This window comes from Periophthalmus magnuspinnatus, chromosome 6, assembly GCF_009829125.3.
Source record: "Periophthalmus magnuspinnatus isolate fPerMag1 chromosome 6, fPerMag1.2.pri, whole genome shotgun sequence".
Classification (NCBI taxonomy): domain Eukaryota; kingdom Metazoa; phylum Chordata; class Actinopteri; order Gobiiformes; family Gobiidae; genus Periophthalmus; species Periophthalmus magnuspinnatus.
The window spans coordinates 2,292,778-2,307,504 of record NC_047131.1 but is presented as its reverse complement, the minus strand read 5'-3'; the positions used below and the strand labels follow the sequence as shown (position 1 = coordinate 2,307,504).

General features: G+C 37.1%; 1 protein-coding gene across 1 annotated transcript in view; it reads right to left on the bottom strand.

Annotated features, from left to right (window-relative positions):
* Positions 1-11,171: 11,171 nt before the first annotated feature.
* The window catches only part of banp (BTG3 associated nuclear protein), a 35,904-nt gene continuing 32,348 nt past the window's right edge, over positions 11,172-14,727 (bottom strand). The window contains exon 13 of the mRNA XM_033968553.2: positions 11,172-12,389. Coding sequence (XP_033824444.1) covers positions 12,276-12,389 — 114 coding nt within the window. The 3' untranslated portion in view covers positions 11,172-12,275. The remainder of the gene's footprint in view (positions 12,390-14,727) is intronic.

Genomic DNA, 14,727 nt, shown 5'->3' with positions numbered 1-14,727 from the left:
TGATGTACTTATGGGTCTTGGATGTTTCATCCTGGACTGTGGCTCTCACACTCACTAGTCCTCAGCCTCCTTCCTTCCTCTGAAGGTGCTGGATTTGGGATGGAACCCGCCATGCATGGTCAGGAGCTTTCAGGTCTTAACATCTGTGGTCTAGTGTGTGTGTGTATGCGTATATATATATATATATATATATATATATATATATATATATATATATATATATATATATATATATATATATATATATATATATATATATATATATATACATACACACACACATATACATATATGTAGTCTGTGCAATATGTAACTTGGGTAATGTAGTTGTAATGCACTCTCTCTCTCTCTCCCTTCCTCATTTTGCAGTTTGCCCATTTCCACCACAAAATCTTTCATTCTTGCACTTTATTGCGCCATAGATGTTGCTGTCTGCCGATGTCTAAACACTTAAGTTTATCTGTTCAATTAACACATTATCTGTTGTCTGTGTATGTTAAACTCCAATCTGGTTGAAGTACTTATTGGCAAGACAAGCACTTTTTTCTCGGGCTGTAGTTGATTAAAGACATGCCCTGTGCGTTGATTAATCATCTTAAAGGAGGCGCAGCATAGCACTAGCCTCTCAAACTGTAAACAGACAAGTACAGCAAAAGCATAAAACTGCAGTCACTCCCAAAACTCCAGCCAACTCGCTCTATTCTCCTTTCTGCTGTGGTCCGTTTAATTCCTTATAATCCAAACAAAATAATTAGTCGACCGATTAATCAACTAAATGACTAAAGACCTACAGAAAAAACTTTTTTTCTCAATGAAAGTTTCCCTCTGTCAGATGTTGAAGTGAGATTACAAACACAGTCATTCTCCCATGGCAGAAGTATTGGCCCCAGTGTAAATCCACAGTCTCCTTCAATAATGTGTCAAAAACAAAAGAGCATTATGTACATGGACACTCAAATACATCCTGTGCTTCCTACATCTGGCCAAGAAATATGCTCAAGAAACAAGAGATTCAGGGTGCACTTTAAAAGAGGGTCTGGGGCTTACTAGAAACTTACTAGGGTCTTACAGTGGTACTTAATAGATACTTGACTGGTAATTACTGTGGTAGTTACTGTGGTAGTTTCTGTGGTACTTCCAGTGGTTTTGCTTGCCAGTACGTCATATGTCTAAAAATAGCATATTCTTTAATATTGTACATTTTATTCTTTAATCAATCTTTTTTCTAACTGCAATAACATCACCATTACACCACTACACTACACCCCTCACTAGATGCCATTGTAAATAACACTGTAATTAACCATTCACTTAATACGACATATTACTATAAGTACCAGTACTAGTACCAATAACTATTAGTGTAAGTACCACTTCTTGTACCACAATAAGTACCGCTTTAAGTACCACAAAGTACTGCTATTAGTTATTCTGTATAAGTCCTAGCCAAAGTACCGGTAAGTATCAGTAATTACCAGTAAAAGTACCACAGGAACTACCACAATAACTGCCATTGTAACTACCACCGTAATTACCCGTCAAGTATCTGCTAACTACCACTGTAAGTACTTAATAAGTCCCAGATCCTATTTTAAAGTGCTACCTAAAGGTGTACTAAGTAACCTTTCTGGGAACCTTCATAAGATATTCTTAATTTGCCTGAAATGTTCCACAGTCCGGTACATCTCAGTGCAGATCTGGGGAGAGGCGAGCACAGTCACAGTGAGAATTCAAGTTTTTCAGGGAACATTTTCACCAATAAAAGCACCTGCAATTTAATAAATACACAAACACAAATGCAATGTTAAATACCATACTGTGGAACATTTCAGGTAAAACAATAACTCCTCAGTGGACACAAGCTGACCACCTGAAAAGTTACATAGTGTGTCTTTAAAAAAATAAACTATAAGTAAAAACACTTGTCTCTGATTGTGTCAAATTGCTGATATGAGATATAAATGCACATGAGTCAAAACCCTGCGAGGAATTCAGAATGGACGCACTGCCCAAAACGTTATTAACTTTCCTACAAGTAGTCATCAATTAGCATTTGCTGTTAATGAAGTAGAGAAATGCTCAAACGGGCCACAGTCTTTTCATAACTCCATCTTGTAAGTCATTGCGCTGTGGTTTGAAGCTTGTGGTGAGCGAGGCTTGTAAAGTGGGCATGCTCTGTGACTGGGGATAAGAGATTTGCTGCATCCCGCCCTTCTGTAATATCAACAGAATTGCTTCATCATGGGAGATAGTGTCCTAGTTCACCAGAATAGAACAGAGATTTAAAGGGGATTTTCCACAGCCTTCTTATTATATTATATAGGCTAAAGTTATATGGGTGTTTCTGAAGGTGTTTATGTCTTAATTATTGTTTATGTGGCTTTGTTGTAGACCACGGAATTAGGAAAATAAGGCATTAAAAGGATATTTCAGCATTTGGGTTTTTTTTATAAACTTGGGGAAAATTACACAGCACAGACTTGATTTAGAGAAGTATAAATGAGTAACACCACATTCACTTCAGTCTCGTCGGCCAGATCTGATAGAAAACAATGGGAAAGTCAGATGTCTGCAGGCTGCTTAAACATCATGCTGCAAAGTGCACAATGAACACAGCAAATGCATGACATGTGTTTGCACATTGTGGTGGAAACTAAATTAGACTTCATTAAAAGTTGCGGTATATTATATTAAAAGTACAATGACAATAAAGTTAATCTTAAAATGAAACTTAAATACAAAGTCCTGAGCCTGAACTTGAAACACTTGATCTGTCATGTGACTATAGATGAAAGGACCTTAAATTGCATATAGTTTATGTTCTGCAAAAAGTGCATTAATCCCATTTTAATCATATTAATCAAACCACTGAGCCACTGCTGTCTGAAAAACTGCATGATACAACATCTCAAACAATAAGAATGTCTCTCTTTCAGGTGTCTATTTTCAATTCCTGCCCTGTATATTTCTAAGGTCAGTTTAAATAATAAAATAAGGGCTTACATAGACAATCCCACCAGAATCTGTGCCAATACTTAGTTCACTTAAACCTTCTAGAGATGCTGACACTGACATCAGATTCTACTGTTGTACTGCAGAGGTTTATTATCAGTAATAAATAATTCTTTCTAGGATTTCCATGTCATAAAAACTTGAGTGAGTCTAACAATGCACCTGCACGATGCATGAAGCAACTCTTCGCGTTAACTTCGTACTTAAAGCCTCCTGTACACCTCCTGTCCAGCTCGTGATTTAAACCAGACGACATGAGGCTGCACGCGTGATCCTCTGCAGACCATCCGTGCATTAAACGTCATCACGCCTCCTCCTGCCGTGCGTAAAGGTAAAGCACAAACACTAACCAAAACTTTGCCACTTACCACGCTCGCTCCAGGTCGGTGCTGCTGGTCCACGTGATGTCCCCGCGCTCCAACTCGCTTTAAAATATATCTTTTCGGTAAAGTTGTTGAGCAGGAAGTATTTTGGTTGCAGTTTGAGTCGTGCCCTCCTCTCCTCCTGCCTCACTCGCATATGGAGGACCTCCCATCCCCGGCGCAGTTGCAGCCCGGCTCCATGCGCTGTTTGGGCTCCTTCCCACGCACAGTCAGGGCGACAGAGGAGGATGGGAGTTACTTTAGGATGAAATGTTATCCGCGTAAAATCACATCAATGAGCAGGAGTGACCATATGGATCCTGTCCCACACTTGTTTGTCCTGTCTCGACCCTTGAAGAGAGACATCAGTCTGGTCCATTGAGATTTTTCCTCAATGAAAATAAAATCCACATGGTCTATATTTTGGCTCGGTTGAGATGTTCAAAAGGTGCTTGAATTGCTGTCATACAGATGTAAATTTTATGGAGGGAACAGCCAAAACAGTCTTTTATCTGAGTTATAGGGCCACTGGAGGAAACTGAGAGTTTGGAAAATTAAAGTGAAAGTAGCCCAGTAGCATTTAGTCTTTCATTCACAGCCAAAGTATGTCACTTTTTGACTGAAAGAGACTCAAATAAAAGCATGTTTTCACCATTTCACCTTGTTTTATTTAAACAGCATTCCACACAATATTTGAGGTTGCAACTAGTGACTTTCCACCTTTGCTTGTTGCTTATACTGGCTTGAAATAGCATAACAGCTTGATTATACATACTTTAGATTGTTTTTTTGTTGTATTGCACATGTGTCAAACTCAAAGCCCGGGGGCCAAATACGGCCCGCCACGTCATTTCATGTGGCCCGCGACAAAAATTAAATTAAAACGTATGACTGTCTTAAAATGTCAGTTTATCAGGAGATACACAGTTACACAGTCATATTTTTACATCTATGCAAATTTGAGTGCAACCATTTTACTGATGTGGCCCTCGGTGAAATTGAGCATGACGCCCCTGTATGTATTGTGAGGGTGGTCAGACTTGTAGTGCTACTTCTTGTCCCTGTCACAGTCTGATGAAGACGCCAGCTGTCGTCAGTCTAACCAACAGAAATCCCATAGGCCAACATTACATTATCCAGTGCATGTTTGGCAGATTTGATCATCCCATAGGTTTGCATTTCATAACCTGTCATGGTTTGGTTGTGATTACAGGTGTCCAGTTTGAATCACTATTTCACAATTTCAGTTTGTCTTTGTTGGCCCGACTATTTGAGAGGCAACAGATAAGAGAAGGTGATTTATCAGTAATCAGTGATATGAAGTCAAAGTTTGTTGAGTTCTTGTTTTAAAAAAAAAAATAATTTTGTGCAGAGGACTTATGGAGGACTATTTTGCATTTGGTCCTATTGTCCTGCCTGATGTGAAAGTGTTTTTGAATGTTGCCAGGTGTGTTCTGGTTACATCACCAGTCCCTTCTCTTACATCTGTGCAGTGTTCGACCCAGTGGACCAACTTCAAGGTTACATATTTGAGCTAATATTTTTAGTGTAAAACTATTACACATTGTTCAATGCAGTATTCCCAAATGGAGGGTGGGGACACTGAAGTGGGTCACAGGGAATAGGAATAAAAAGTTTGTGTTTTTATTTTGTTGGGAACTAAGAAACAAAATATCCAGATTTGAAAATGAGTTTATATTTGATTTTTTTTTTTTATGTTTTACCTTTCTGCTTATCTCTTATTGTAGTGTCCTAATTATCTATCTATCTACCTAAGCCATCCCAAGAATATCTGCAAAATAAAAATAAAAAGTATAATTCAACTTGCTGTACTTTTTATACATGCATTTTCATAGCTGGCAGCAAAACAGTCGTCGTAACACCCAACAAAATAATGAACGAGCCTTGGACAAAGATAACACATACATAACTTGTGTTATATAGAGAAATCACTTTGTAAATTTTAAGTCTTGGCACTGCTTTGGTTTATGAAGTGTGTAAAGTAGAGTTATGATGCCAATTTTACCCGAAAAAATAGACTTATTAACGAATAGCACCAGAACAAACATGTAAGGTTTGTTTTTGACAACGCTGGCTCGTGTGCTCAGTGGCAGACCTATAAATCAGCTACTGCCAAAATGATTTACGACTTTGAAGATATTTGGTATTAGTTGTACTTTTGCTGCAACAAATAAAATCTATAAAAGTAGAACTCCAATCTCAAGTCAGTGCCAGGATTGCATTTCCTTTGGCAGTGAGTGAACGCATCTAAAGAGAAAGGTAGGCTACTTAAATGCAGCAGATGCCAGAGGATCTACTGTCATCTCAAGTATAACGAAAAACTGCTGAAAGAGAAATTCACTGTCTGTTCCTTGTCCATCACTCAGCGTCCATACTTTCTCCAAACAATCTCATCTCCCCATCCGTCACTCATTGGCGTTTTCAGCAGGTTATCTTCGAGGCAAGCTGGAAAGAGAGCCCGTTGTTATGGTGACCACTCAACTCCTGGATGCCGCCCAATCTTGTAAAAGTAGAAAGCAAAATGATGAGAATAGCGGGTATTCCTTCCAAGTTTAATGGAAGAGAGAGAGAGATGTGCAAGCCAACAATTTGAACTCAGCTGCATCACCGCTTTTAACAAGGGGATTATTGTCATTTTGAGATATAAAATGCAGAGCAACATTGTGTACAAGTTAAGCATGTAAAAATACTTGGAATGGATAAGATGGGGCTTAAGGAGGTCAGGGCCATCAGACTGAAAAGAAACAAAAGGAAGCAGCCAAGACTGTGGATGTTGTTTTATCAAGTTCATTTTGTCGTCTGGTTCGTTCCCCTCTCCAAAATATACTATTACATCACATAAAGCATGGGAAATTTCTCCCCACAGTCACACAGGCCAATAAAGTTATTCTTATCTGTTATTTATGACGCCATGGTCATTCGTATGGTAGCATAGAACTGTCTGCACTTAAAAAACAATCTGCAATATCACGTTTTAATGAAATTACATGATAGTATCACGAAAATTAGGTGATTCTTATCTCGAAATTACATTATACTATTTCAAAATTCCATGATGGTTTCACAAAATTACATTATGTTATGACAAATTAACATGTTATTATCTAAAAATTACGCGATACTATCTCAAAATTACATGATAGTAACATGAAATGACGTGATGCGTTCATCTTAAAATGTAACACAAAATGATCATGAATTACATGATAAGAAGTTATCATGATATGTAAAACAAGGAACTACGGCATCAATGGAGGAGTTATCCACTTTTGCTCTTTGTATGGGGAAATATAGGCTTTGCTACTGATTTTGGAAAGACTTTTCCCACCAGTAGTAGTATTACTAATAGTAGTAGTAGTAGTTCCTCCCCAATGGTAAGATGAGCCCATGAAGGAGCACTGAAATACACATCCAAATCCGTGGCTGAGTGAACGCCCTCTTTATGCACAGATTGAGTACGTACTCATAGTCTACAACTGTGCAGCTCTCATCTGTCATTGATAACAGCCTACACCTTTAGTAAATAAATTATATGTTTATACTTAAGCAGCCTCTCTATCTGTACCCCTCTGAAACTACACTGCCTGGTCAAAAAAAAAAAACTCACCACCAAAAAAAATGGTCACACACTATAATATTTGGTTATTCCACCTTTAGCTTTGATTACAGCACACATTCACTGTGGCATTGATAAACTTCTGCAATGTCACAAGATTTATTTCCATCCAGTGTTGCATTAATTTTTCACCAAGATGTTGCATTGATGATGGTCGAGTCTGACCGCTGCACAAAGCCTTCTCCAGGACATCCCAGAGATTCTCAATGGGGTTAAGGTCTGGACTCTGTGGAGGAAAATCAATGTGTGAAAATGTCTCATGCTCCTGAACCACTCTGTCACAATTTGAGCCCGATGAATCCTGGCATTGTCATCTTGGAATATGTCCGTGCCATCAGGGAAGAAAAAATCCACTGATGGAATAACCTGGTCATTCAGTATATTCAGGTGTCAGCTGACCTCATTCTTTGAGCACAGACTGTTGCTGAACCTAGACCTGACCAACTGCAGTAAACCGTAGCTATTTGCTTAGTTAAATCCAGGTGGTGACTTTTTTTTTGGCCAGGCGGTGTATCACATCATTTTGTGATACTATCATGTAATTTTGTGAAACCATCACGTAATTTCAAGATAAGTATCACGTTATTTCATAAAACTGTCGCCTAATTTCATGATAAGACGTAACGTTATACTGCACATTTTTTATTAAGTACAAATTTGGCAGTTATACGCCGTACATTAGCACATTTGAAATCACACTTCCAGAAGAGATTACAATAACATACTTGGGGTGAGTTTGCAGTTGCACTTATTTGATTCTGCTTTGTAGGGCTGTAGTTTACAAAAGAAGTTCTTGATGGAAGACATGTCCTGCCACTCACTTAACAAATAAAGGGGGGCATGGCAAAAGTTCTCAAAATGATTTCATGCTACACTGCACTCAAACAAAACCAAAACAACCATTTTGGCACCCTGGCCAAGTTCTGGAGGACAGTTAGATCCCTCTCAGAACCTAGTATTTATACATTACCCACCAATATTTCATTGATTTCAGCTATTGTAAATTGTTGAAGAAATATGTGTACTTTTAATAGGCATTTTATCTCTGCATGTGATGTTCTGGATAATAATGGTGATCCTTCTGATCTTGATTATGTTGAATCCTCTGACAGATGCAGTCACATTTCATCTCCCAGACCTTTCACTTACATAAATGTACACCGCTTCATAGACCCAAAGAAGTCCACAGGAGCTGAGGACCTTGATCCAAAACTTCTATTACAAGCTGCCCCATATTTAATTCAACTTCTATTGCATATTTTTAATTTGTCAATTCAAATGGCAGTCATATCAGAATGATGGAAAATGGCACATATTTTGTCTTTACGCAAAGGTGGGACAAAGGTCTTACAAAAGTTTTCCAAAAATTTGTTTCAAATCAAGTCTGGAGTCTTATCAATCAGGTAAATCCTTGTGAAGTGCCTGAAACATATTGGTTTGACAATGCTACAGGTGATTGTTTCCAAAATTATCTTTCAAACAGAACTCAGGTAGTAGTAGCCGATGGGTTTAAATCAAATTGTTTAAGTTTTAGTAAAGGAGTGCCCCAAGGCTCAATTTTATCTTTATTTATTTATACAGGGGGGACCCAATGAGAGCACTTGGGCTCTCTTTTTTATGGGTGCCCTGTTTAAAAACCGAAAAAACAATCAAAACAAATAAGTCAATAAAAAACATCAATAACAAGTGCAGGTGTGTGTATAAAAGTTTGTTATCAGATTATTAAATTGCAATTGTGTCACCAACGTGTCCAGTTTTGCTTTTCCTTGGAGCATATTCCATTTTTGTGAAGCAAAACAGCTCAAAGCCTCTTTCCCATCTCAGTTCTGGTGTGGCTCGTCCTTAGCCTTATGCAGTCATGTGATCTGGTGTTAAATGTTCCGGTATCAATAATTAACAAGCAGGTGAGGTATTCTGGCAGTTTTTGAAGTAATGCCTTATAGATAAACTTAATGCAGTGCTGTTCTCTTCTAACAGACAGTGATGGCCAACCTACTTTTTCATAGAGCGTACAATGATGAGTTTCAAATCCATCACCTGTAACAAAGCGAAGGGCCGAGTGAAATAGTGGATCCAATGGTCTCAAAGCAGAGGCTGAAGTCTGCATATACACCACATCCCCATAATCCAGTACGGACAGGAAGGTTGCTTGCACTATTTCTTTTCTGTAACTCATTGGGATACAATATTTGTTTCTGTAATAAAATGATAATTTAGATTTTAAACTATTACATAATTCTGAGATATGTTTTTTAAAGGACAAGTTTTCATCAAGCCAAAACCCAAGATATTTATAAGTGTCGACTCTTTCAATGGATGTACCATTTAGTGTGTAAAGGTTTGTAGCTTGCATGTTACTGAAATGTTTTTTTTAGAAAAAATCATATACTTAGTTTTACTTGCATTCAAAAACAGCTTAAGATTTATGAGGGAGTTTTGGATTTCATTAAAATCTTGCTGCAGTTTTAAAAGTGCCTGATCAGCAGAAAGAGCACTTGCACACAAAACAGCATCATCTGCATATAAATGTATGTGGCTTTCTTTTAAATTGTGACCAATAGAATTAATAAAAATAGTAAAAAGTAGGGGGCCCAAAATTGAGCCTTAACTTTACTTAAAGTTTAAAAAAATCTGATTTAAAACCATCGGCTACTACTGCCTGGGTTCTGTTTGAAAGATAATTTTGGAACCAGTTACATGTAGCATTGTCAAATCCAATCTGCTTCAGACGGTTCAGGAGGAATTTTGGGCCCGCTATGCACTTTTTATTATATTTCTATTGGTTGCAATTTAAAAGAACACCTCATACATTTATATACAGATGATGTTGTTTTGTGCTCCCTCTATTGAGCAGGCAATACTAAAATTGCAGCACGATTTTAATGAAATCCTAAATTCCCTCAAAAATCTTAAATTATCATTTAATGCAAATAAAACCATAAGTAACTATATCTTTTTTTTTTTCTAAAAGGTTATCACTTATGAATATTTGGGGTTTTAGCTTGATGGAAACTTATCCTTTAAAATACATATCTCGGAATTACATAACAGTTTAAACTCTAAATGATCATTTGATTATAGGAAAAAATCTTATCCCACTGAATTAGAGAAAAGAAATTGTTCAAGCGACCTTTCTTTCTGTACTACATTATGGAGATGTGAGGTACATGCAGACTTCAGCCTCGACTTTGAAACTTTTAGATTCACTCTTTCACTCAGCCCCTTGTTTCATAGCAGGTGATGAATTCAAAACCCATCAGTGTTCCCTCTGAAAAAGTAGGTTGGCCATCGCTGAAGAGAACAACACTGTATAACATTTATTTATAAGGGACTACTTGATATACTGCCTGAATATCTCAGTTGTTGAACTTTGATACGGAAACTTTTAATACTTTTAATACTTCTTTAATAAGATCTCGATTGTCTACATCCAAAAACTGACCTAATGTTTTAAATTGATGTATGTGGTCTTTTGTTTTGTTTATTTTCATTTGGATTGTACTATATTGTAACAGAGCGCTCTTCCTGTATAAAAATAAATGAATGAAAATTGTATTTATATGTAAAACAGATTCAATTGTCTGTGTAATCCCTCAGTCGTCCAGGTCTGATCCATCGCAAAAGACGAAATTTAAATATGTCAACTGGACAAATCGTTGCAGTGCAGACGTTTGGCTGCTCTTCCAAGACGCTTCTTCAGTTGTGGTCAGATTCCTGCTGGACACTGCCTTATATCTGTCTGAAGGGACGAGCTGACTACACTGAAACCATAAACAGCTATTGTCTCCAGTTTCAGCCTTAACAACCCTGTTCAACTTGTAATGGCTGCCTATTGTTCTAACAAAACAAGAAATCCTCAGCTAACTCACTAATTTATCCTGTCTGCTTTTATAACATATAAATCCTTATGATCTACATAAAATAATTAATCGACTAATACAAATATTGGTCAACTAAGACTCCATTGGCCAAATAATTGACTAAATGGCTAAAGGCCTAGAGTCCTGATGTAGACTTGGCTTAGTTCTGTTCTAGTCCTTGTTCAGTCCTGATCTAGTCCAGGTTTAGTTTCCAGTTTTAGGCCCAGAGCGAACACACCCTTTGTTAGATCTGCTGAACTTGTTTAAATGATTGGTATTTGAGAGAAAACTGACCAGAAAAAAATAAGAGTTATTTAATTACTTAAACACATTTACATTCAAATACTTAAAATGAACATAAATCAAAACTTCAAAAACAAAATATAAATTCCAACTGTAACAAATAGGTATTTTTTTACAAAAATAAATGTCATGAAAGTCACTGTTGCACATAGCTCACTGTAAAGAAAGATCAAAATATAAAAACGTGAAATATCATGTAACTGTATGGCAGTCATACTCATGTTTTATTAACATGAATTTTACAAGGGCAAATATGGGGGTGAATTACAGTTTTTCTACTCACGCACACACATAACCAGTGTATCAAAGTAGAAGCATAATCATAATTTCTGTTTGTTATTCATTTAAACTACAAAATAGAGTTGAAAATGTAAATTGTGACATGGGACGTAAACATCGGCATGGGCAATAGATCAAACTATTAAATATTGTTTTGAAGAAATGCCAAATTTAAATATAAATAATAATAATAAAAAAAAATAAGATTATCAATAAAAATGTGAGTATAAAGTAGTATTTCTGCACATTTTTGTGTAATTTTATTGCCCTTTCTTTTTCTGATACTTTACAATAATACATTTAAAGGTTAAGTTTAAAGTTTTAGCACTTTCCCATGGACTGCAAAAATATCTGATTTCAATTTTGTTAATATTGCCCACCCAAGGGAAAATAAATCCAAATTTTGACTCAGTGTGCTCAAATCGGTTAATTCTACGTTCCAAATCCAGCACTTCTCCAGAACAGAGACAAACTCTGCACAGCCCATTGGAGATGCATTCAGAGCGTGCAAATCCCTCCAAGGGCTTTCAGGGTTAGCAATGAAGCCAAACTCACAACTTCCCAGAGCTGAAGTACACAAGTGAGTGATGTGATGAAGTGGTAGAGAGATGAGGGTCCCACAGTGCACTATTTGTGGGCTGGGTCTGTTCTGGTGACAACTCCACCAGAGATATGACTTAAGCTTTATGTTTTTCCCCCACTTTGGAAAACGATACCTGAATAACTAAACCTCTTACTTCATTGTTGTGTCTTTCAGTCATTTAAACATGATAGCTTCTCAAAGTACTTTAATTAAACCTTTACAAGTCCATAGTTTCTCTTTCAGGTTGCCACTGTGGTAACTATCTCCATTTTGACCTCTCCGTTCTCCCCCTGGATAGCGCCCTGGATGGCTTCTTTCACCTCCATGTCGGCGTGCAAGGCCAGTTCCGCTGCCTGGAAAAGATCAAAAATATGGTGTCAAGGTAAGAATGTCCTGGTTTTTGCCGTTATTGACAAGTAGGAGCTGAAGATTAGACAGCAAGTGAAGGGGACTGACAGAACAGATCACAGGAGAACAAAGGGGGGCAAGTGTTGAATTGAAAACACGTGAAAGAGGAAAGAATCTTCAAATGAGAGGTGTTGTAATGCTTTTTGACAACGCCTGTGCCCGCTGTCAGAGGAGGCTAGGCGCATTAGATCTTAAAAGCCCTTTAAAAAGATGGGATCACGCGTCAGGAGTCAGGATTGGAGGATGACCAGAGCGAATGAGTCACTTCTTCCTTCAAAGTTCACTCAGACACACCTGCAGTGTTTAGAGCCCCGAACACTGTCACTGCACCAAGACAATAACATCTAATTCAACAGCTGTGCTCCTCCAGCCCTCAGATATGAAATTGACGTCAACAGGGTTGAAAGGTTAAAGGCAATCAAAGTATTAATTTGAACAAGTATCGATACTGAAAAGAATCCTTAAATCTAGTAATATTAAACAAATACCAGTAATTTTGAAGAAACTAATTTTCTGTTTAAAAAAAAAATCTATGGTATCAAAATCTGTCTCAAGTATCAAGCAAAATCAAAAACTTTGGTTCAAAACTTTACTCTTGTGACAATGCTAATTGCCTATGCTACAATTATCTATACAATATAATGAAATATATACCCATGAGTATATTGTATATATGAGTATATAAGTATTTAAGAGTGTAAGAACTGCCATTTCTGTAGTTTAAACCTTTACAAATACGTTCTGAAATGTATGGGTTTCCTGTATTAGTTTATCAATTCATATTTACGTTTCCGCTCAAATGTTAATGTTCATACTTAAATGTGCACTGTGAACTGTGTGAATTTTAATTGTAAAACGTAAGTACTGCAATTAGATTTGCAATTTATTAGAAAAACTGCAATTGGATATTTTCCCAAGACAGTTCAGCTCTATATCACTATACTCCACATGTAGCACCTGCAGGGGAGTTTGAAACCCAAGCAGGCAAGAATTTATATCAAGATATGTGGCTCTTCTAATCATCACCCAAACCCACTCTGTGTAATGTTGGCTATGAAAGTAACAGATGAATGCAGAGATAAATAAACAGTACAGCTCGAGTAATTTGTCAAAAATGTGTAAGTGGTACCACCTGCTTGGAACATGTTCCTCCAATTCAAAAAATAATCTAAAGAATGAAGATAAACCTTCAACAACAATCCCACATAACAAAGTCAGATACCACAGATTTTCTTTCCATTATGGTGACAGATGTGTGATGTCAATAGATGTCATGATGTGTGCTTTTGATTCAAGGGCCACACCATACATTTGATTGAGCCGTTAAAAAATGTATCATATTGCGACAAAAATTGCGATTTGATTTTCAATTTATGTTTTAATAATTGGATTGTGTTCAAATTGGAACTGGAATTAACATTAGAGAAGGCTGAAATCACAGAGACTGCAAATCTTTTGACCTTTCACATTTTTATTTGGCTGTGCTTAATCTTGCAGCCCTAGTGGTCAGCATATATAGAGAGACTGCTGCTAGCTTTAAAACAGTATAGTAAAACAATGATAAACCTTACAACAGGGCAGCAGATGGAGAGAGAAGGCCTCACACAAGCCACAGCAGGATCAGGGGCAGATGGTCATATTCAGAAACACATAAAGCACTACACCTCATTTTTAGTCATAAAAATGTAACCAAAAACAAAAACAAAAAAAGAACTAGTTCATAGGATCAGAAGTCTGCATCACCCACAGAATTCAGATTTGTCTCAATCTGTTATTCATCATCTGCCCACATGGCCTAATGAATCCAGTTTTCAGTCTTCGCTAAACTCAGGTTCACTGCGGCATATCGCTGTCAGCTTTGTTGACATCTGTCATGGTCTGTGTACAATCAAACACTAGAACAAATAAGGCCTTTTAAGATGCTTTCAAATAAATCACTTAGGTAAACAAATAGCTGGAGTGCCTTCTTCACTAAGCAACATGCTGAACACACTGGGAATTACAGTGCACCAGCTGGAATGTGCAAAAAAAAAATACATTTCTGGTTCAAAATCAAATCAAAATATGGTTCTAGATATTCACGCTACTTCCAAATTCCTAATCAGGAAACACCAATGGTCTTCACCTAGACAACTGAATACAACAAAGTGTCAACACAGATTACAAAAAGAGCAAATCTGAAAGTGTGTGCATGGCTGGTCAGCACATTTCCTCACAAAGGCAAATATGTTCAATCACAACAACATGCTCGTGGAGGAGATCCATATCAGAAAGGACTGTTAC